The 26,800-nt window shown below is 31.0% G+C and overlaps 1 protein-coding gene across 1 annotated transcript in view; it reads right to left on the bottom strand.

Annotated features, from left to right (window-relative positions):
* Positions 1–3,165: 3,165 nt before the first annotated feature.
* Positions 3,166–26,800, bottom strand: part of PNPase (polyribonucleotide nucleotidyltransferase 1) — a 124,650-nt gene continuing 101,015 nt past the window's right edge. Inside the window, exon 13 of the mRNA XM_088277926.1 lies at positions 3,166–3,494. Within this exon, the coding sequence (XP_088134052.1) occupies positions 3,339–3,494 (156 nt within the window). The 3' untranslated portion in view covers positions 3,166–3,338. The remainder of the gene's footprint in view (positions 3,495–26,800) is intronic.

The raw sequence follows: 26,800 nt of genomic DNA, 5'->3' as shown, positions 1-26,800 counted from the left end.
CATAAGAAATATGTAACAAGGCATCGGATCTTTTTTTAATAATGAAAGAAATATATTTGTGGGTCAGAAATGGGTTTGGAAATCTGCGGCATAGAATAAAAATAAATAACGTATATACAGAAGGGTTGTTAAAAGTTTATTGGCACATAACCACAATACTGAAATATTATTGTTCGACACAATACCTCGAAGCGGATATTTCAGAAAGCAGACACTGTAATCCCAAATTCAATTCGTGTTTATTATTTGAATTCCTAAATTAATCACGGCATGGAGAACCAGGTAAACCAAACAAAGTCGTAAACCCATAAACCGAAAGGCGATATTTAATCAAACAAATAATTATTTGGTAAGTTTCTTTTCCGGAGCTTTCTGCATATTATATCTAGCCTGCGGTCAAAAGGATATTAATCACAATATCTAATTATTATTTCAATACATTTTATAGCTATTTTTTTTAAATCGTGATTCAACTGAGCACTGCCAGCAATAAACAATTTTCTGTTTTCTTGATGTACTAACTATTAATTATATATATATATATATATATATATATATATATATATATATATATATATATATATATATATATATATATATATATATATATATATATATATATATATATATATATATATATATATATATATATATAATTATATAATAAATATATTAAAATCTACGGAGTCTACAAAAGTGTGTAGTATTTTATTGAAAATTATTCAGTACTAAATTGTTTAGTATTTAATATTTCAGAACACTTTAAAATGTGTTTGATTTTAACATTTAATATATAAATTAAAATGGATTTATAGATTTGGCGTTTAATTTGTAGAACTCAGTTTTAATTTATGTATTAAATGTTAAATTAAACACTGATTTTTTTAGTCTACTTCGTTGTATTTTAAGTGTTTTTTTTTAAGAAATGAAATACAACTCAGTAGACTCAAAAAATCAGTGTTTGATTTAACAATTGATACATAAATTTAAATGGAGTTCTACAAATTAAACGTCGAATCTATAAATAAATATACTTAGTATTATATCAGATATTGTACAGAGGTAAAAAAATATTTTAATGCAACATTACCTAACTAACTAAATAAACATCACGCCGCTTTTCCGCAGAGGTAGGCAGAGAGAATAGAACACCACAACAATCTTCGCTTCTTCTACATTCATGCATCTCCTCATACATACCTGCCGATTGTTCCGAATCCTGACCTGACGACATTCAAATTTTTAAATACTCGATCGTGCCAAATTTCCCTCGGCCTTTGTCAGAGCCTATTTCCAACTACAGTAACCTCTTTACTTTTTTATTATTTTACAGCATTACCTCTTATATTATTTATTGATTTGGCATTAACTTTGTGGGATAGCAAGATGATTTAAAAACAATATACAAATTTAAAACTTTTGAGTATATTCTTGTAAATACGACTAACTAGTTTTGAGTAATTTTGACTAATCACTGTATGTGATGATTGGTCTGAATTTAAAAGTGCCCTTGGGGTGTTGAAGGATTAAAAAGGGGTAGAAACAATTTCTTACTTTTTATTAGTTAGAACAGTGGTGGGATGTTTTAGTCATTGTCATATTGTTAATTATGAATATATTATCAATTTTATTAGTATGAATTTGAATTGTTTTAAAATGTTGAAGTTAACGAGTATTTATATTAATAATTTTAAGGATTCCTTTGTTGTTCTTGTACATGTGATTCTTATATGTTAAATTATTGAAGAGCCATGAAAAAATATTATTTCCTAGCATTCCTGAAAACTTACTAAAATTATTTACTAAGCTTCTTGTACGTTGTTATATGCACAGAAACACGTGTCACAATATATTTTAAGAAATAGTGGTATTTTACAAGAATTTTTCAAATAAAAAATGGATAGATATAAATTAATAAGCTTTTAATAAAACTCCAAATCCGTATTAAAATATCAAAATTTATTGATATTAAAAAAGTCAAAAACTTACAATATTGTAAAATAAAGCACTATACCGAAATGCATTAAATTAAGATTTTTACTGATATCTCAACATTGATAAAGAAGTTTTTATGTAATTATATGCAAGTCTGAGTATTTAAATGACTACGACATGTCATTGGCTGGATTGAGGATCACTTTATATACTGTGTAACGTTATTTTTTTCTTCCCATGATTGACAACTAGATTACTCAAATTTCGAATAGTATAATATGAAAATACTTAAATTAAAAACGCGATTCACGCTATCAAAAAAAATCTTCCTGAGACCTTTATTTTTATGAAGGTAAAACATAGGTCCAACGGCAAGACTTCCATATTCCCATAATAATGAAATCTTCTTCGTCTATGTTGAGATATCAATAAGAATCTTGATATGAATAATTAAGTGGAACAAATTCCAGCATGTGGGAACAAAAGATGTGAACATACAAATAAAAACAATTTTATGTATAATAGTACAATATAACAAAGGTTGGATGGGAGTTTCTTTATACACAGATTTTTTTAAGTTTTGCTAAAAATTTAGACAGATATTTTCCCATTCATTGAATATTAGTAAAAAAATTATAACTTAGTTATAAATATAATACACCGGAAATTATTTGGAAATTGATTGCACTAAACTGAAATTACGAATATATGTATGAAAAAAAAAATGTCTTCTACCCCCTCTTCATCATTCAAAAGTCCCAAGAACACTGTTCTTTAGTATAGACTAAGCCTCACAAACAGTGTTTAATAATGATGCTGAATGCATCGAAATGCGAATCACAGTAGATAAGTATTACCATATGAGTTATTATGTGATAATAGATATTGCCACACAGTATCTCCAGAATCAATTTATGAAAGAAATAGTGGAATTATATTAAATTATATTAATATTCTAAATATCGGCCAATACTTAGTTTACTTTTTACATGTACGTAAAACGTTATCCATTTCCAATATAAAAAATAATTAAACATGTTTTTTTTTTACTGTTCTTACAAGAAGAAAAGTCCATTTTTAACTGAAGATACATAACACTTTCCGTGCATTCTTACAGTAATTTCAGTTTAGGTCTAAATATTACATAACCCACTTTTGCTTTGATTGTAGATATCAAATAATCGTACGATTCTTTGATAATATTTAAATAACAATATTTTTTTAATAATGTTTTTATTTTTATTATTTTAAAAACTAATCTTAAATTTAAAAGATATTTAATAAGTCGGTATTATACATAGTTTTAAGTATGGTATTAAACTACGAATTTGAGCGTCTTTCAATAGCCCGAATAAAAATAATTTATCAATAGTAAACAGAGTTGGTTTAAAAATGCAGTTTTTTCATAACGTCCTGTCGAGGTTCTTCACAAGGGAGCTGGCCGGTCCTTGCAGGACCTTCCTGGACAGCCTCATGAGTCCAGAGACAGGGTCCCTACCGAAGTACTTCACCTGGATCTCATCTCCTTTGTTCAGCCCTAGAGCCGATGGATGCGCCACCTAGAAAAAGATAAATAATTTTAAAATAACCATAATTCGACTTTCAGCCGTTTCTTCTTTTAACCCTTATCCGCATCCCATGGTGCATAAGGCACTTTATCGTAGCGACTCAATGTTATCTTGATCATTAATTGCATGAAGGCAAGGTGATCAGCCCTGAGCTTCTTGTACTCCTCAAGGGTGATATTAAATAAATATGAGAGTGAAAATCACCCATATTTATTTTTACCCCCCTGGGAATCGAACCCAGGACCTTCAGCACGGTAGGCAAACGTGCTGGCCACTACACTACAGGCGAAACACATAAAATATTTAAAAATAATAACAGTTTTCAGCTCTTACTAACTCATATTGATATCTCGACGTTTAGTGGCGTGTCTGTTGGTAGAAACAATTTTTTTCTTTATTCACGGCCGTAGTCAATTTGTACATAATATATTACATGTTGTATAATTAATGATAAAATAATATGTTTTCTCTTTTAAAGTATATTGTTGGCTGGAAAAGTACTTATCTAAACAAGGATGAACATATAAAACAAGCAATTATGCATTAGCCTGAAATATTGCAATTACAATATTACCGCTTTATAGTTAGGAAGTGTCATTCGGTGTATAGGAGTATTGAATCCAGATACTGTCCGGCTGTTTTTACAATAAAATATTTGACGGCTTCTGATTGGGGCGTAAATATTTATCATTTGCAATAATAAGGGACAATCTAATTTGAAATATTATTTAAAATTTTGTTTAAATTAATCAGATCAAATAGTTTTCTCCTATCACGCAGCTTTATTAAATTTAGTAAACAAAGCAATTGATTATTTTGCAATAATCCCAAGGTAAAATTATTTTGAATTTCATATTCTTTAAAATTGTATTTTCTTTCAAGGGTGGCCAACCCGCGGCCCACGGCCATGTATGACGAATTTTTTTTTTAATATCGGGTCGTTCCGAATGTATTTTAAATCATATATATGTTTTAATAGCTAATTAAGTTTCTGTAATAACGTGAAATACATATATTCTGGTGAAAAGAAACTCAAATCTTTCAAAATTTAAAGCTAAATTGTTCGAAATCTTATTAACCTAAAAAAGTAATTCTATTCCCTGTCCTTTTCTTTTCTTCTTTTCCTATCACTGCCATCTCCTTTTCTCTTTATCTCATCCTTGTCTCATGTCTCTTCCTTTATATAGACCTCTATTATGTATAGTTGTGAAGAACTATTGTATAATTGGTACTCATGATTTTATTTTTTGTATTCTGTATGTATCATATATTGTAACTGTTGTTCTTCCTTCTAATAAAATAAAATAAAATCTCGCACTGAGTGGCCATTGATAAATTGGTTTTATTTAAAATAAAATTGGTAATATTGTTTGATTCATATTAATATCCTAATTAATAATTTTGATTTATAAAATTGATAACAATGATTTTTACTATACAGATATATTTTTCGTTGGTTCATTGTGTGTTTTCTTCTCACATCTGGTCGTAGTAATATTTACAATTACCCTGATTGTACTTTCTGATTACCTCTGCATTCAAATTATTTATAACACTTTTTAAAAAAAATCAATAAGTATGAAACTCGTAGAAGGTATTTTTTTAAATTAACAAAATAAAATATTCTGTCTGTATGTGGCCCTAAGAAAAAATTTAGGTCACAATTCGGCCCGGGGTGCAATTTGGGTTGGCCAGGCCTGCTTTAAATTAACTGTGAATTTGGTTTGAAGTTATATAATTATTATACATTTATATTTGTGATAGTCTAAACGTGTGATAGTTTCGTGATTGTAACTTGATTGAAAGAACAATGACATGCTGGTTAGTTTATTTACTATTCAGTTCCCATTCCTTACGGACACAATCGCAATAATATTCGGTTTTAAGTACGAACTGTAAAGACCTATCTTAATGTGTTATCCGACGTAGTTCTCGTAGTTCCGTCGGCACGACGCCGACGCCTACCCTTCACATTTTACGTCCACCAGCGGAATACGGTATAATGCCAGCGTGCGTGCGGAAACCAATATATATGTAAAATACTTCGGATTTTTAGCCAGAGCTTCCTGTCTCCCGGAGACCTTTTTTCAGAATGTAATAAATTTTCGGAAAATATGCGAAATTATCAGTATTTTTTCCACTGAAAATTTTATTGGTATTCTGATAACTTAATTCAGTATTATTTAGGTTTTATATTACACAAAATTTATTCACCGAAATTAATTACAGATTTTACATCATAATAATACATCAAACTAACTTGTGTAAATAAAATATCTTAGATAATAGAGTATAGTTGCAATAATAACATTTTTATAGATATTTCAAAAGACAAAAAAGTACTTTTTTACGGAAGTCTAATAATTTATAGTGGAAATGGCCTTTCATTGGTTGGTTTCTGGAAGTAATTATTTCTATTTTTATATTTAACTTATATTGTGACCAGTTATTTATTCACAATATTTTGAATGTGTCCAAATATGTATATTTGTTCACAAATTCTGAATTTGTTTAGTAATGTTTCAATTGAATCATAAATATAACATCCGAAATATCCGTAGTGTTGTCAATCATGTAGAAAATGGTTAATCTTCCACGAGTATAAAGTTATCACTTAAACCAACCTGACAGCCTTGACAGTTCAGCTCAAGGTCCTAAAAACACAAGGAAAAATCCTTGGAAGCCCTAATCGAATGGGGTATGTTCACTAACAAGGAATATTGGTTTTAACGTATTATACAGTAAATGGAACGTGCTTAACCTTTATTTAGTAGAGCAACGTCTTTTCAGATCGAGACTTCTCTATAGATCAGTGGCTGACAACTACTGCTTCACAGATCTCTAAGGAGCTGCTCTTAAGAATACCTCCATATAATAAAATAAATAAAAATATATTCATGGTGTACTCTCATTTCGCTCACTCCTTTCAACAACGTCATTTATCAAATAATAAATCGTCAATTTTTAGTTGTGCATGTTTTTGAATGCCCAGAAAATGTACTATATCCCAGAAAAAGCGGCATATTTTAAACTTAATATTTACCCGCTACAGGGCAGAAAGTGCTGTTTTTGCATTTTGAAGAAAAGGTATTGTGTAATTATTTTTATAAATATACAAAATATTTTTCAAATGGAGAAAAAACCTTAAGGTGTTACCTAAAAAGATCTGTTGCACAGTTAAAAGTTCAATAAGTGGCTTGATATTTATTTTTAATACATTGAAAAATCAAGTTTTTTATTTATGACGTTCTTGAAAGGAGTGAGCGATATGTGCCACAATATGTTTTTAAAAATCAAGAAAATTTATTAAAAAAATCGTGATTGTACGGAAAAGGCGTGTTTAAAATCTCAATTAAATACAATAATATTATTAATCAAGGTAATGTAATAGTAAATATGGTATTATTACATTAGATGGCAATTTTTCTAGTAAAGGAATTTACGAATATGGAGGCATTTATTCGCATGAGAACCGCGTAAGGAAAAAGCAACGAGTTGAGAAAATAATGAGCGCATTTTTACGCGTATCTCGCAATACATATCGATTGGCGCATGATTTATGTGAATACTATCAGCTACTGAACTACATTTTGACGCAACAGATCACACAATGATATAATAAATAACGATCATTAAACTAGTAATATTTTTTAAGTTAGGTGTTGAAATTATAATTCAATCATCGCGAAAGCGTTAATAGAAAAAATACTATGCTTATGATAGACAAATGATTTGTTCACAGAAAAAACTATTTTAACTATTATTACTACTACTACCATCACGACGGGGTAGGCAGAGAGGATGGACACCACCCTGTTCTGTCTTGACATCACTCCTAGCTTCCTTCACATCCATGCATCTAGTCGTGCATACCCTCCGATTACGCAGACTTTTGAGACCACTAGATTTTAGGTTCTGATTGACCTGATCGTGCCAACTTTTTTCGGCCGTCCTCCATCTGTTCTCCCGCTCACATTTGCTATATATATATTTACTTAGTCATTCTGTCGCTATCCAATCACTCCACATTTACAAACCACCGTAAAGCACACTACTCAATAATACATTTAGATATGTGATATACGATAAGATACGTGGTATTGAGGGTAGTGTCACGGACTCAATTCTGATAAAGGCCTAACTCGCAATAATAGAATTCATTAAGCGTCCGGCTGCACTAAGAGCCGGTGGTCATTTCTCACCCGTTTTTTTTAGAATATACATATATTGAATTTTTTTGTTAAAATATGTACTGAAAAAATTTTGTTGGTGTTTTTGTTAGTAAAATAAATTTAAGATTATAAGAAGAAAAAAAATCAATTCAAAAACGGTGTTTTAAGAAATTAAATCAATAAGGTCGGGTTGTGGTACCGTGGTTAGTGTCGCGGACTCTTAAATCAGAGTTCCTCGGTTCGTACCCACTCTACCACAATTTGAGACATATTTCTAATAATGAGCCGCTTAGGCTCACAGAAATAGTATGAAATTGAAATATTTGTGTAAATAATAAATACAGTTCGCCTCCGTAGTGTAATGATCAGCACGCTCGGCTACCGTTCTGGAGGTCCCAGGTTCGATTCCCAAGGGGGGCAAAATAAATATAAGTGATTTTTTCACTGTAATATTTATTCAATATTACCCTGGACTGGTACCTGAAGCGGAAGGCTGATCACCTTTCCTTCATGTGTAAACGATCAAGATAACGCTGCGTTTATATGACGCAGTGCCCTATGCACCATTGGGTGCGGATAAGGGTTTTATATTATAATATATAATAAATACATCAATAAAATAATAAATAGAGTTTAGAGAAAATTAAGTTTCGAGTTATCGAAAGTTTACAAGCAAGGCGGTACTGCAAATACGGCATCAACCGCCGATAGTCATTAATACATACAGGTGTCATAACAAGAAGCATGTATGTAATTCCAAGTCCGACACACACCTGGCAGTCCGAGTATTGGATCTAGAAGTCTCCGAGCAAACAGTGTCCGCCCGTTCAGTGTACAAAGCGGTGTATAGAGCACGATATACATACAGTAAAACCTCGATATAACAGACATATTGGGGAATGCGGTTCTCCGTTAAAGCCGAAAGTTTGTCATATAAAAATATATTTTTTCTTGTATGTTTTTCGCAGATACTTTGTGGCACATTTTATGAACTTTATAAAATAAAACAACTTTGTTTTAACCACTTTTTTATTATTAGTACACTTTAACTTACCGGTTTTGACAAGAACCTTGTCATCATCAGGGTTTATTAAACTCTTAAACATTAAAATAAATTTAGGATTTAGTTTTTGGTAAGGGAATGTAATTAATTTAAGTATTTTAATGTTTTAAATGTTTTAGAATTTAATAAACCCTGATAGTGACAAGGTTCTTGTTGAAACCGGTAGGTTAAAGTGTACTAATCATAAAAAAGTGGTTAAAACAAGGTTGATTAATTTTAAAAAGTTTAAAAATATATATACTTCCTTGATCAATAAGTTATCGGTATTTATAGAGAAAATTAAAAATACAAGATTATTCCTTATTGTCCCTTTCGAAGTACTCCCCATCGACTGCGACGCAATTATCCCAGCGCTTGATCCAATTCTCGAAACATTTTTTTATAATCGCTTTGCGGTATGACCATCAGAGCCAACTTCGATTTTTCAAATGACCTCATCTCGGGTGATATTCCGCATTCCGCGGAACGGTTTCTTGAGTCGACCGAATAGGAAAAAAGTCGCAGGGAGCCAAATCAGGTGAAGCGGTTGTTGTTGGATGGTATTCGTTGCGTTTTTAACCGAATGGTCACGAATAACGATGGCATTGTACGACGTGCGTTATCGTAGTATTAAGTCCACGAGTTTTTTGCCCACACATCCGGTCTTTTTTGGCGAATCGCTTCACTTTAATGTCTTGAGCGGATCAAAAAGTAATGCCCCACCCCTTTGCCATCTCTCTTATTGTCAATTTGCAGTTTACGGTCATCCATTCTTTGATTTTATTAATATTTTCGTCGGTTTTCAATGCCGATGGCCTGCTACTGCGTTCATCGTTGACAGACTCACGGTCATTTCTTCTCTCATCCGCTATATCGAGGTTTGACTGTACATACGTCCGACCTCAGTAATTACGGAGCAATGTGGTCAGAATGCAGTCACTTTGTTCCGTACACGATCCGGCGAGCTTATTAGAACGTTATTAGCTGATTCACGGAATGATGCCGGCGGGAGCGGCCGGAAGGCGGTCATTAGTTAAGATGCATCCGTATGCACAGTTGCGCAAACGTTTAATATTCAAGGAGGAATTAAGGAGGAATTGGTATTTACGACTCACATCCTGAAGCGCTCATATTCAAGCAAATTATTAAGCATTCTGATGCAATTCATAATCCGAATCCGCATTTTTATATCAATTGTAACCAACCAACCAACTAATCAACTATCACGCCACTTCCTGCAGGGGTAGCCAAAAAGGATAGAACGTAACACCAACCTGCATTTTCAAACAATCTTAACATATTCCACATTCGTGCATCTCCTCTACACATATCCGACAATTCTGACCTGACCACAGCCAAGCATTTGGAATACTAGATCATGTTTATGTGTATGTTCCCGATAGTTACCTAAGACAGCGTCGGTATAGATTGTTTCACATTCCTATATACAAGACCAACCTGCCGATAGTTACGCCTGTAGGAAGAGCTACCGCTATGTTGAACAATATCACACTTGATATTGATCTGTTCCATGTGTCTGAAGGAGTATTCCGAAGCGGGATTCTTCTACATCTTTAACAAGAGTCTTCTTGCTTACTTTTTAATTTATGTTTTTAATGTATACCCCTTAAATGTTAGTTTGTAATGTACTGAATAAATATAATTGAATTTAATACCCTCGGTCTTCCTCAATATCAATTGTAAATAGGTAAAATGCTATAAAACATTTTATATTTTTCTTAATCAAATTTCTATGTTGATTATGATTTTTTAATTTTATACAAAAACGTATATTGCCGAACGACTCCCCGATCGCATGATATGAAACGAGTTAGGGTCCCAACAACAAGAGAAACCAACGACTCACCCCCGAAAGTTTTAACAGCAAACGCCATCGCCCAACCCTTCAATACTTAGACTCATGTTCAGATGGTTCTTTTTACTTTACAAACAGAGGTTATTGATATTTCAAGCAAACCTTTTAAATTTTAAAGCGCAGTTACCTATTCTATCCTCACAAAAGAATTCACCCCGTAGATTTGCAAGCATTGTTTGCAAAAGTCAGACAGTATGAGCTTTTTCATTATTCAGAAACCTTTACTTAATTCATACATTGTAAAAAAAAATAAAAACAAGGAAAAAATAAAACAAAGATTTTTTTATGTTTCAATATAGATATAACAAAAAAATCTATCATGAACCTAACAAGAAAGTCTACGAATTAACGGAACTTACAACTTATGGTTGGCTGGATTAAGTTATCACTTTGAACACTGTCTTATATACATCATTCTATCCATAACCGCCGTGAGTAGAGCTAAAAAGAGTGACGCTTGCAGTTACTTTATTTTGAGAATTTTGAGTGTGTCCAAATACTTATTCACGAATCTGTATTCCTCCACTTTTTCTCTTTTTCTTCTAATCCACACACGATGGTGCATAGGGCACCGCATCATATAAACGCAGTGTTATCTTGATCGTTAACACACGAAAGAAAGGTGGTCAGCCCTCCGCTTCAGGTACCAGTCCAATTGAGTAAATATGAGAGTGAAAAAATCACTTATATCTATTGGCTCCTTTTGGGAATCGAACCCGGGACCTTAAGTACAGTAGCCGAGCGTGCTGACCATTACACTGCGGAGGGGGACGATTCCTTCACTTAGGAGTTAAAATATAAAAATAAAGTGGAGGAAATTTCATTTCTGTGAACGAGGATTTGAATACATTCTAAATATCATGATTTTTTTATGTTTTAAAAATAATTTTAGCTTTTTTGCAAAATTATAAATCGAATATCTGAACAACAGATACAAATTGGCAGAACAGTGTATACGAAACCGAACTACTGGCGCTGTTCAAAAATATTCACGCTCACAGTTGATATAATTTGAATATCAAAACAAATAACGCCATCTGCAAGGCCACAGCAATATTACTGAAAAACCGCAATCAATTTATTCCACGTATTCACAATAATCGTGTTTGGGATGTTCGCAAATAAACGTGATCAGGGTTGGTGAAAATATCCGAAAAGTTGTCACGTAAACAAATTTTTAACCGAAGGGATGGCCAGAGATCGTTGCTTTCGAAGGTCACACCCCGACCCTGACACGTTCGTGCGAAACTGCCTAGACAGCATCCATTTTCAATCTTGCGAAGAAGAAAAACATCTTCGGTATCCAATTTGTATTTAAACAAAAATCTCATCCGAAAGCGAAAGAAAAATATTTGTTTAGGGTATCTAGAGGTTGTATGAAATTTCAAAAACCTTCATTTATCGTAAAAAGGACATTTAAATAAATATAGTAAAACCTTGATATAACGGACTTATCGGGGGAAGGGGGTGTCCATCAAGCCGAAAGTCCGTTATACAAAAATAGGTTTAAAAATAAAATATATTTTTTTGAAAATATGAACACTGTATTAAGATATAAACAAAAAATACAAAACAAAAACGTAATTCTATTTAGTATCTTCAGACTCCCATCGTGAAGTAACGTTGCTGTTTGATATCGATTGCTCTCTGTTATCCTGCTTTGAAAAAGGAATCAAGGTTTTTTTTAAATATTAATAAAGAAAAATATTTGTGTTTTTATTATTTACACAAATATTTCAATTTCGTGCTATTTCTGTGAGCCTTAGGGTATCCATTTGTGGTAGAGTGAGTTCGCACCGAGAAACTCTGACTTCTGAAGAGTCTGCGACACTAACCACGGGACCGCAACCCGACTTTTATTTGTACTTTTGAAGTTTGCTGTTATTTTGATAATTAACTCTCTAAAATTACGAAAATGCATTTAATATAGTTAAATATATATGTATTTATATAGACGTATGAAGTGATTATCATAGCCACAAAAAATGTTTACAAGACACTTTAATTTCAGAATGTAGTATGATATTTGAAAAAAAAAACGTTTGATCGGATTTTTGTCCATTATATCCGAAGTTCGTTATATAGAGGTCAGATATAACTCGGTTTTACTGTATTTGCTTTTACAATATGACATAATGTAAACCATGAAAAAGCTCAGGGTGAAATGTTGCCATTTTAAGTTCTTTTTACTGAGCTTACAACTTAATAGTATTTTTATGCTCACCAAGAAAATGCCATCCCACCACTTTCCTATATTTCTAGTAAAATACGTACAATATGTAGTAAGGATGTGTTTAAAATTAAGATTCGTTTAAAGTTGTTTAAGGCATGATCGAACATTTTCATGAGTGGTTAGTGGATATTTGAACTACCCCGACATAACAAGGGTGGTTTAGTCAAATAAAGACAATGTCAGCCAAGTGGCAGAGAGAATATAGAGCTCCGGGAGCAGTACCGACCCAGAAAGCCGCTAAACCGATAAATTGTGCCCCTCGCGGGATAAGCTGTGCCCCTCGCGGGATAAGCTGTGCGGTACAAGGGAACTGTACTATGCCAGGGCATGCGGCCTACATACAAACGGGCATAATATGTATGCTGAGTCAACAAATCCATACATAATTGCACTCAATTCTCGAAACGAATTACTAAACAAATCTTTAAAATAACATAATATTTTACTGTCAAAACGATAACAACTCTTCACAACATATTTAATGTGTCCAAATACTTGTTCACAAAATCTGGATTGTCTCCAATTACATGAGTTATTTTCATATTATTTTTTGACATCTCATCAGAGATGAAGAAAAATATGGAAGTCTGGGCATTTACGGGGCTGACGACCGTCATAGGCTGGTTTAAGTCATCACTTTACACACGTGTAACATTAACCACTTCTACCCATTTTTGACAACCACACTACTCAAATTCTTGGAAGTTCTATATATATGAACCAATTTTGAAACATTATTCTTGAATCACTAGAACTTCACTAGTGATTTCTATTGGTGAGACGAAAATAAGCTTTTTATTGAGCATAACTCTTTATTAGTATGTGAGGTCCGAATCCTGGATTATAATCACACACATGAGAAACGCCATAATATGAAAATAACAAAAAATAAAATGAAAATAACTCCTGTAATTGGAGATAATCCAGATTTTGTGAACAAGTATTTGGACACACTCAAAATGTTGTCAATAACACTCTCCTTATCATTCATCATTCGCTTTGTGTAATACCACTTAAAAACGAGTTTTAAAAACGTTTTTGAGTGGTATTACACAAAGTGAACGATGAATGATAGGGCATACTTTGTGGCACATTTTATAAACTTTAAAAAATAAAACAACTTTGTTTTAACCATTTTTTTATTGGTACATTTTTTCTCCAACCCTGATTATGACAAGGTTTTTGTTAAAATCGGTTGTATAAAAAATTGGTTAATTACAAAGTTGGTTTATTTTATAGAGATGAGTAGTGTTATATTACCATACCACATAAGTTAACAATATACAAAACAGAGTACAAATGTTTCTCTCATATTTATTGACGATATTTTTTTAAGAGAAATATTTGTTTTTTTTTCAATTATGTACACAAATATTTAATTTTTCATACTATTTTGTTAAGCCCAAACGCCTAATATTCAAAAATAGCTTTTTAATTGTGGTAGAGTGGGTTCGAACCCAAAGACTCAGATTCCGCGACGCTAACTAAGGGACGAAACCCAAAACATAATGAAGCATTGGAATTGAAAATTCAAATAATTAAAATAAATATCTTTAATTGTTTACTCTTTAATGAATAATCTAAAAAAATCTTGAAAAAAACGCATAAAAAGTGGTTCCTTTTTGTATTTATTTTTCAGAAACCAATATGTTTTTCGTGAAAGTGTACACAACATAAAATATTATCATATCTTTACATACAAACAGTAATGAATAAACATTTTAAAGATAAGGAAACCTCAATACCCGGAGCAACCCTCAAAGGTAAACTAATTTTCTTAATAAAGAGAAATTAACAAGAATAACGATTGTGCTAAGTTTTATCAGAGAAAATTTAGTACATTATTCTCATGACAAGTTACAAGGATAACAGAATCTAGGTTAAGCAAGTAGTAAATAAGAAATCGAACCTTTGAAAGAATATTTAATAGGTAGTTCTTATATATGACGTAAATAATTTTACTAACTAACCATCACGCCGCTTCACCGCGAGGGTAGGCAGAGAGAATAGAACTCTACACCAGTCTGTCTTTGCAAACGTTTTTCGCCTCTTCCATATTCATGCATCTCCTCATACATACCCGCCGATCATTTCGACTTCTGACCCGGCCGTTTTCAAGTATAACAAGACATACCTGATCATGCCAAGCTTTCCTAGGTCTTTCTCTGCTCCTTTTGCCAACTACATTCGACTCATAAATTTGATGAAGTAAATGATTCAAACAAAAAAATTAAGTCTTCCGATAATTTAATAAAATAATGGGGTAAGATTTTTTCACATTTTCTAATTTTTTCCATTGATGCTAGCAACATCCATCGTTTTTTTTTGTTTTACTTAAAGTTGAGATTAAAAATTGTAAAAAAGAAATATCCACAGCAATCACTGATGAAACAGGATTCTAGGGAAAATGTTTAAAAACACTTGTGCGAAAAGGTTCAATATTGCAAATTAAAGCGTTTTAAACGCCGAATCATCCTCCCCAAAGGTCCCATTGAGAGTATGTTGGCTCTACCCCTATGTAGAATAAATGGTTAACCTTCCCTGAATACTATTTAATAAAATCAAGTCAAGAAATTGAATTGCTATTATTTTTATAGACCTTGAACTGGTTTTTCTTTTAAATTGACGATATCGCTCCTTCTAGGTGACAGGAGAGGTATATATCTATTAACTGTGTATTTGGCAAACAATATATTACAATTGGAAAGATTTCTATAAAAATTAATTTAGTAATAAATGGCGAAAAAAGTTTTCATTTTCATTTATTACCTAGTTTTTACCGACATATATAGTTATTTCCTCATAAATTATTTATTCAAAAAGTAACCTTTAAGATCTCTTTTGATAACTGAATTCGAAAGATTTTTTTTAAAAATCACATACCCTTATGTGCAGCAATTATGTGATCTTTAACTGAAGCCTTTATATTGGCCGATATTCATTTGGAATTAGTCATCATTAAAAAAATTGTGTATCACCCTGTTCTTTTTGTGCTCTTACTACTTTCTTATTGGCTATCAAAACATGTATTTGTAAAATAAATAGATTATGACAAACTAGCACATCGCACACAAGATTAATAAAAACTGAGGAATCGCTAATTATTTCCTACAGTATAATTCAAATTAAAAAATGGCAAACATTCCAACGATGCGACTAAGGACAAAATTCCATTAAAACAAATAGAAATGTCTTCATTCCATCCAGGCATTTTTATTTTTATTTCATCATACTTATACATAATAACAAATTACAATAATGTGCCCTCATTGAGTTTTTCCATGCCGATGGCACATTTTACAAAATTGAAAAAATGCGATCTTTTTAGGATGTATAAATACGAATACATTTTATATATTCTTATATATTCATTACCAGGGCTTTTTTTAAAGCGACGAATTATTTTAAGTAAAACGAAAGTATTTTTTTCAAGAACTTTTCAAGGTTTTTTCAAAAGCTTGTTAAATGTTTGAAATTTAATTCATGCTTATACCTGCTGTTGGGGAAATGAAAGCCATAACGTAAACCTAGAAAATTTGATATCTGAGTTGAGATGTAAAAAATCATGTGAAAAATAACTCTCATAATTGAAGATAATCCAGATTTATGAACAAGTATTTGGACATACTCAAAATGTTGTTAGTAAGACTTAAATCAAAAATGAAAAAAAAAACAGTCTGGAATTACCCTATACCGTGTAGTCACCAACGCCCTTATTTCCCTGAGATGTTTTCCTTTCCTGAAGATAATTTCCCGAAACGAGTGTGAGTAATTGGATCGACTCCGGCGGGTATTCGATTAAAAATTCATCGAAGGGGATGGAAAAGCACTCGGTAGATGAAACATCCCCTACCTGTTTCGTCACATCCTCATTATCTCCATCTCACAAATAGGGGGTTTCAGAGGTTTTCAGCAGTTTTCAGCAGTTTTCGTCACGGCTCGCCATAACGTAATTATTCCAGGCAGAGCATAACGCTAACGTCCCTCTAAGTGAATTAGCGTTACGGTTAGGGGCGCGGGTCGGTGTTGACGGCTGCTACTGCGGCAGCGTCTGGAAGCTCGCCGGGATTGGAAGGAAAGGAAGCTCTGTTATTACACCAGTGGCGAGGTGTGTTATTCACCGTATCTCGTTATATTCACAAGTAATATAATAAGGAGTTAATCTAAATTGTTATGTGGGAAGCATTGTACGGAAATAGAGATGAGGATGGCAAAACTAGATAATAAGAATTTTAAAATAATAATAATAAATTAATTTATATTAAATTAATTGAATTAATTATAATTAATTAATTAGTATGTGGAAGTTTTTGGTAAGGGAATGAAATTAACTATGAGTATTTAAATGTTTTTAAGTATTTTATTGTTTTAGAATTTAATAAACCCTGATGATGACAAGGTTCTTGTTGAAACCGGTAGGTTAAAGTGTACTAATAATAAAAAATATAAAAAAGTGGTTGAAACAAAATTGTTTAATTTTATAAAATTTTAATTTAATATAGTTGAATTAAAATGAGAATCTGAGAATGAGAATTTAATGAAAATGAGAATAAGAAACTCTGCGATACAGGTAAATTTCTTCATGACATTGTTGAAAAAATGCAATACGTTCCTCTAAATGTGAAAAATTTAGTAGTTTTGAATGATTTGGGTATTTACCATATATGCTTTTAGTCAATTTTCTAAAGAAAAATACTAAAAACATTAATAACAAATAAATGCAATAGTTCCACAATTTTGAATATCCCTTTTAGTTAGTCTATACGTTTATATGTGTGTGTTTGCGTTTATGGGTGTATGTATGATCCACATTTTAATGTGATTTGATTAATGTAGATCAAATCATTTTTAACATATTTTCCATAATTTCAGTTAATTACTGTTATTGAATTTTTAATTTTTTAATTTTTATCTTCCCTTTTCTCCTTTTTTATTATCATTACAATGTGTTTTATTGTAAGAGCCAAAATCACCCACAAACGAGTGGAGGCTTTTAAAATAAACCTCTCGTAATGTCGTAAATAATTAGCAACAAGTAACAATCCAATCATTGTGCAAAGAACCTATTGAAATTGAACATGAAACAACGTGCATAGTACTTCAACCACTAAACAACTAACAGAAATACGAGTTTCGTTAACATGATTTTGCTACCCATACAAAAAATATAAAAATCGATAGATGTAATAGATTTTAAACGAAAGTCTGGATAAAATTCTATGATCTAATATGACGGGCTTGGAATAAACAACACATACACGTAGTTCAGATTCTCCACCATTTTCTTTTTACAAAGTAAGCAAAACAAATGTATTGCCATTTCTCAGACGCTAGTTGAGCGGGATTACACGAAGCGTGTTCATGTTCATTCCATAGGTGTGGCGGATCATAGAAATGCAACCCCAACAAAATCCTAGTTGGTTCAGGGCTAAAAGCCAAAAGAACTTAAGGGTTATATTTCCCAGGATATTTATACGAGTTAAAGAGGTTTGAGCAGTGAGAAGGGTGGCAAAGGTTTGTATTTATTTAGCAAGGAAAGCAGTAGATAAAGATAGAAAACATTTCAATTCGAATCAATAATGACAATAGGTTTTCAATGTACATAAATAAATTATAAATAAGTTTTATAAGCTTAAATAATAAACATGAAAATGATATTTTCTGGCGTTTCTCATGGTGTGATTATAATCCAGGATTCGGACCTCACATACTAATAAAAGAGTTTCTGCTCAATAAAAAGCTTCTTTTCATTTCACCAATAGATTTCTCTTGTGAAGTTCTAGTGATTCAAGAATAATATTTCAAAAATTGGTTCATATATGTATATAGAACTTCCAAGAATTTAAGTAGTGTGGTTGTCAATAATGGGTAGAATTGGTGAATATTACACGTGTGTAAAGTGATCACTTCAACCAGCCTATTACGGTCGTCAGCCCCGTAAATGCCCAGACTTCCATATTCTTCTTCATCTTTGATGAGATGTCCAGAAAAACATAATAATATGAAATTTTTCATCTTTTTATTCATTGATTCGGCTGTCATTTTGTGGTAAAACCTATTTATTTTTATTTAAAGTTTTACTACCAATTTAAATACCATTAATTTGTGTTCTGATGCATTCCGCATCATTTTCAAACACCGTATATATTTTCAAACACAAATACAGTGTTTGAAAATGATGCGGAATGCATCGAAACACGTGTCACAGTAGATTTTAAGAAATAGTGGTACTTATTTACTTTTAGTTTTTTTACCATTTAAGTATTATATTATTACGACTAGTTTTGGAAGCTCTAGATGCTTCCATCTACGAATTTGAATATAAGCAGTTTATATTAAAATCTCGAGATCAAATCCAACTTGGTAATTAGATTTAAAAAAATATTTTGACAATTATTTTTTTTACAAAAGTTTATAAAAATATGTTAGTTATATTTTTTACGGTTGTACAAACAAGTTTTTTAGACAGATTATACGAATTTTCAGCATTTGATTTGAAGGGCACCAATTTAAGTAGCTTTTTGGAGTAAATATATCTTACAAAATGTTTAATTTGTGCTCACATTTTTTTGACAATTGCTGATAAAAATGGGAATTTCAGAATTTTTAACATGTAAAATAATTTGAAAAAGAAGATACATATTTAAACATAATGAAATTTAAACATATTGCAGTTTTCAAACCATAGATGTTTTTGATACCGAAATTTTAACTGAAAATATAAAACGTTTTTGTCACTTTAAAAATATAAAACTTTCGAAATTTGTACAACATGGTTGACAATCATGAGTAGAATAATAACGTTACCCAATGAAGAAAGTGACCATTTAAACTAGACAACGACAGGTCGTAAGCTCTGTAAATGTCCTGCTTTTATATCATTCATTTTTTGAGTATACTAAGTTGTGTTCTATTAAAAAAAAAACCTATCAAAATTAATATTGTCACAATTGGTTTGCCTAGCCTAGCATTTTCAAACGAATGTCTAGGCGAAACAATTGTCACAATATAAATTTTTATGTGTTTTTTTAATAAAATACAACTAAGTAGACTAAAAAAATCAGTGTTTGATTTCAAAATTAAAACATAAATTAAAATGGAGTTCTAAAAATTAAACGCCAAATTAATAAATAAAGTCATGTTAGTTGTAAAGATATTTTATACGTTTTTATATAAATAAAAAAATACCGCCAAATTGATGAAATGTATAAAGTTCCAATACTACTCTGATGAAGAATTGCATTAAGAAATAAATTGCAGTGTAGAACAGGATCGATGTAACCATTATCTTGCAAGCCAATTCGCCTTTCCCTCAGGGAAATGAGCGCCTAGAATATTCTAGATTTGCAACACTCGCGGAACCTTACTGGAGATTTGAATACGTGCATGGCGTGTAAAAATGCAACCAAAGGAAATAAAGCCAATTCAAAAGTCGACGACGTAATCTAATGCATTTTAATGGAACCTACTTCTACTTGGATCCTAATCAAATTCAATTAAAATTCATAACCGATATCTGAAAAGCATAAATCCATCACAACCGATTCAGGTCCCATGTTTAATATAGGGATAGAAATAAATTCAATAATATTTTAGTAGATATATCGTAGCGACGATACATGATAATGCCCAAATATTATTTATTGGGTTCCCATTAACTTTATGGAATGACATGTTGATTATTTTAAATATAAAACACTTGTATAGTAGCACTTATTGAGTTTTGTAATCACTTGTTGATGGAAACAACTGTAGTTTTCGAAGCTAGTCGTGTGTAATGAAATAAAACTCGACAAAAAACAAAACACAAAAAAAATGTGGTAATTATTGACAAACAACATTCTTTTTCACCTATCATGAGATGTACAAAAATGTACAAATTTATACTCTAAAAATATAAAAACGCGATCGTAAGTAAACTGAATTTTGTAAAATATAACATACGTTTTAAACCTGAACAAAACTCGACACATTACATTTCGGGGGTAGATTTATCAGGGTTCGATCGCCATTCCTCATTTCCATCTAACATTTTCATATTTTCAGGTCTTCCTTTTATCGCATCCGACTCCCTTTCTCGCAGATATAAATTTACGACCTAACAAAGCGTCAATAGGGTCACGAAGAGTATCGTGAAATTTAACGCGCAATCTCTTCCACCGCGTCAGCGATAAACATTCCAGATAGTGATGTGAATAAAAACCTATTTAAACGGGTCCGAACGATCATCCTAGTTTGTGCGTCCTTTTCGGTAGCGAGGAGCGGAGACAACTGGGTCAATGGGTTAATAGGACACCCGCAGCGGGCACCAAACAAAAAGGGTAGGGCTGGCCTGACCGACTACTTAATACCCATCGAACATTGATCAACGCGAGATTAGTCGTTCAACTATCACACATAAGGGAACATTTTGATTAGTTATGAACAACCATACAATATAATGCTGTAAGTATGAGCCTTTGTGAGCTTGATCAATGGGACAGTTCGGATGATTGAATGATACATAACATTCAAACACCACAGGTAGACTTATCATCCTTAATATTCTCGATATTATTAATATTTAAAGCATTTACTTTGTGGTTAGTAAATTTTACTTATTTTTTTTATAAAAAATGTGTTAACATGCGGTGTTTTTACAAAAAAATTGCATGTGTTAGACATTTTGTGAAGTTTTGAGTGTGTAAATGGTGCTATGGTGGTGAAGGGTGGTATTGTTTGCATGCTGTAACAGTGATTGTCCTGACGAAGAGACGGGTAGGTCTCGAAACCGGTAGACATAAAAATCTCGGTAAATGGTTATATACACTAATATTATTAACATTTTTGTAAAAAAAAAAATAAGTTATCCTTATTTTATTTTTTTAAATTGGGAATTTTACAGAATAGTTACATGAATCGAGTCACTCGTGAGTTACACAAAATAAGTACAGTAGAACCTCGATATAACTGACTTATTGGGGGGTGGGGGGTATCCGTAAAAGCCGTTATATAAAAGGGTTATACAAAGTTTGCCGCGCTGAGACTCGCAATCCAGTCAGCCGCTCTTCCCGCGGGGGCGCAAAGAAGAGAACAACGCAAGAGTGTAGAATTGCGACATGGAATATCAGAGGACGTATGGATGGAAAAATGAATGAACTATGTGATGTGAGGAAGAGTAAGTGCTTAGATTTACTATGTGTGACTGAAAGCTGGAAGAAAGGAAATGGATCGATGGAGCACGACGGCTCGCTGGTCCTCTGGTCTGGACTCCCCGAGTCAGATAGAGCGTGTCAGGGCGTCGCCGCGTTTCTGTCACCCAGGATGGTAGAATGTATGAAAGGATATGTGTTTATAAACGCGAGACTCATGTTTATCAGATTCAAAGTCGGATTGACAAGACTACTTGTGCTGATAGGTTATGCTCCCGGCAACTCATAAAAACTCCACTGAGTATGAATCGGTTAAAGAAGTGTACAAGGAATGTAAAATGAAAGTTAAGCATGCGGTGAGTGAACGAAAACGTATGTTGAAAAAGGAAGAAGGAGTAAAAATGACAAAAAATTTCCAAGAAAATATAAAAATATTCTGGAAAGAAGTCAAAAACTCCCGAAATCTAAACGTGAATGGATGTATGAAATCGATTGCAGCGAAAGACGGAAAAATGGTGACGAATGAAAAAGATATAAAAGAGAGATGGAAAGAGTATTTCGAGGAGGTGTATGAAACGCATGCAATTAATAATAACAGCATGTGTGTCGTAAATACACTTCCTAGAATATGTGTGGATGATGATTCAGGAGAGATAGGTATGGAAGAAATTGTGAATGCCTCAAAGTCCCTAAAAAATGGAAAAGCTGTAGGATTCGATAATTTTGCTGCAGAATACATCAAGAATGGTGGCAAAATAGTTCTCACATGGTTACATAGGCTCTTTAACCGGTGTCTAGAGGAGAATTATACTCCCGTCGATTGGAGAAGGGCAGTTATAATGCCTCTTTACAAGGGGAAAGGATCTAGGGTGGAATGTGGAAACTATAGAGCAATCAGTCTATTGAGTGCTGTTGGTAAAATGTATGGACGAATCCTCATAGAAAGGGTAAGAACCATAACTAAGGATAAAGTGTGGGATGTTCAGAGTGGCTTTATGAATGGGAGAGGATGTACGGATCAAATTTTTGCCTTGCGCGATATAACAGAAAAGTTTTTGGGAAAGAACCAAAAGCTTTTCTGCGCATTTGTGGATTTGCAAAAAGCGTATGACCGCGTTGATAGAATGAAGTTATGGAAGGTGTTATCTGAGTATGGAGTAAGCAGTAAACTCATCCAGGGCATTACATCCTTGTACGAGGATAGCACTGCATGCATTAGGGTAAATGGCTCTTTTTCATCCTGGTTTGACATCTCTAAAGGTGTAAAACAGGGATGTGTAATGTCGCCTTGGCTGTTTAATCTATACATGGATAACTGCATGAAAGAGCTGAAAGGTTTGAATATTGGAGCAAGAATGAATAATTTGACCGTTTGTTGCCTTTTATATGCTGACGACGCTGTTCTTCTTGCCGATAGCAAAGAAGACCTGCAAACGTTGGTGACAAAAGTGTATAATGTGTGCAAGGAAAGTGATTTATTGATGAATGTTAGCAAATCCAAAATCATGGTTTTTGAAAGAGATGAATGTAGATCTGAGTGTGAAATATTGGTAAATGGGGAGATTTTGGAACAGGTAGATGATTTCATATATTTGGGTAGTATGTTTTCTAGGGATGGAAAGATTGATAAAGACATAGAAAGGAGAGTGAATGCTGGGAACAGAGTGAATGGTGCACTAAAATCAGTTTTAGCAAATAAAAATCTATCAGCGGAAGCTAAACTGGCAGTACACAATGGAGTTCTGGTTCCAACCCTTATGTATGGAAGCGAAGCATGGAGTTGGCAAAAGAAGGATGAAAGCAGACTGAATGCAGTCGAAATGCGATCCCTCAGACGAATGTGTGGCAAAACGATGTTTGATAGATGTTCGAATGATGAAATAAGGAAAGAATGTAAGGCTGAGATAAGCATTATCGATAAAATTAAGAAAAGTGTGTTGAGATGGTTTGGACATGTGGAGCGTATGAGCGAAGAAAGAACGGTTAAACAAATTTATGGAGCGAATGTAGTTGGAAAAAGAAGCAGAGGACGACCGAGGAAAACTTGGCACAATCAGGTATGTCAAATACTTGAAAGCGGCCGGGTCAGGAGTCGTAATAATCGTCGGGTATGTATGAGGAGATGCATGAATGTAGAAGAGGCAAAGAATGTTTGCAAAGACAGAGTGGTGTGGCGTTCGATTCTCTCTGCCTACCCCTGCGGGGAAGCGGCGTGATGGTTAGTTAGTTAGTTAGTATACAAAGTTTTAAAATAAATAAAAAAAAAATTTAAATATGAACACTGCATTTAGATGTAAATAAACAATACACAGTACATACAAAATTATATTTACTGTCTTCGGAGACTGTCGTGAAGTGACGTTGCTGCGTATTATCAACGCGCTTGTTTTTGGTGATCCTATTATGAAAAATGAATCAAGTTTTGTTTGCAATTTTGAAGTTTTGAAAATTATTATCATGGCAGATAAGCCATACTAAAAAAAATAATAAAATCAATATAGAATGTTGATATTGCAATTTTTTTATAATGATATTTTTGTATTATAATTGTTTATATATTTATTATAGACGCATTTAAATTTTGAAGGAATACTAAGCATTCCGTTCTCAAGAAATAAAATCTAATTACGAGAGGGTGAAGTTATGTATATATATATATATATATATATATATATATATATATATATATATATATATATATATATATATATATATATATATATATATATATATATATATATATATATATATATATATATATATATATATATATATATATATATATATATATATATATATATATATATATATATATATATATATATATATATATATATATATATATATATATATATATATATATATATATATATATATATATATATATATATATATATATATATATATATATATATATATATATATATATATATATATATATATATATATATATATATATATATATATATATATATATATATATATATATATATATATATATATATATATATATATATATATATATATATATATATATATATATATATATATATATATATATATATATATATATATATATATATATATATATATATATATATATATATATATATATATATATATATATATATATATATATATATATATATATATATATATATATATATATATATATATATATATATATATATATATATATATATATATATATATATATATATATATATATATATATATATATATATATATATATATATATATATATATATATATATATATATATATATATATATATATATATATATATATATATATATATATATATATATATATATATATATATATATATATATATATATATATATATATATATATATATATATATATATATATATATATATATATATATATATATATATATATATATATATATATATTATATATATATATATATATATATATATATATATATATATATATATATATATATATATATATATATATATATATATATATATATATATATATATATATATATATATATATATATATATATATATATATATATATATATATATATATATATATATATATATATATATATATATATATATATATATATATATATATATATATATATATATATATATATATATATATATATATATATATATATATATATATATATATATATATATATATATATATATATATATATATATATATATATATATATATATATATATATATATATATATATATATATATATATATATATATATATATATATATATATATATATATATATATATATATATATATATATATATATATATATATATATATATATATATATATATATATATATATATATATATATATATATATATATATATATATATATATATATATATATATATATATATATATATATATATATATATATATATATATATATATATATATATATATATATATATATATATATATATATATATATATATATATATATATATATATATATATATATATATATATATATATATATATACATATATATATATATATATATATATATATATATATATATATATATATATATATTTATATATATATACGTGTGTGTGTGTGTGTGTGTGTGTGTAACGCGGTTATATCCCAACTCTTTTTCCGAAACAAATGAATTCTTATCAAAAAAATTATAAATGTACATATCCATGTCGCGACGTACGAAGGGAATATGTGGGTTAATACAATATGATTATGGCAGTGACAACAGGGGTCGGGGTGGTAAGAAAATTTTCAATATTAAAAAAAGGAAATGGCAGCGCGGATATACGAGGCGTAGATGGCTCATGCATTATGGATATGACGCAGATGAAGACCTGCTGGCAGCGCTGGCATATAAAATAGATTTTGCTAAAAACTTTCAATACTTATAACGTACTCCTCCCCGTCCGCGTCGTGGTGACATTACTTATGGCGATTCGTAGGTTGCTCGATTTTTATCGCGAAAATGCTGTATTGTTGTTTTTTTAACTCAATCTTTACGTTTTACTGCTTTTATTTTTGTTACTATTTTTCCAACCGGTTTCGACAAGCCCCGAGCCTTCTTTATCTTATACCTTAAGAACACTAAAAAGATTGCGTACCAAACAAAAATTAATATTCTCCTATACTTCAGCCTTATTTCTGTGTCTTGTATTGAACAAAGGCCTCCCTTTTGGACTCTATTGGTCGTGACGCTTTTCCAGTGCAGGCCCGCCGCTTTCCTAATATAACCACGCTTCTGCGCCCTGTTCTAGGCCTCCAGTCAAGCACTTTTTTCGTCCATCTATCTTCA

This window comes from Brachycentrus maculatus, unplaced genomic scaffold (assembly GCF_059751285.1).
Source record: "Brachycentrus maculatus isolate JH-2025_06_01 unplaced genomic scaffold, ASM5975128v1 h1tg000050l, whole genome shotgun sequence".
NCBI lineage: Eukaryota > Metazoa > Arthropoda > Insecta > Trichoptera > Brachycentridae > Brachycentrus > Brachycentrus maculatus.
This window is presented reverse-complemented; position numbering and strand designations above follow the sequence as displayed.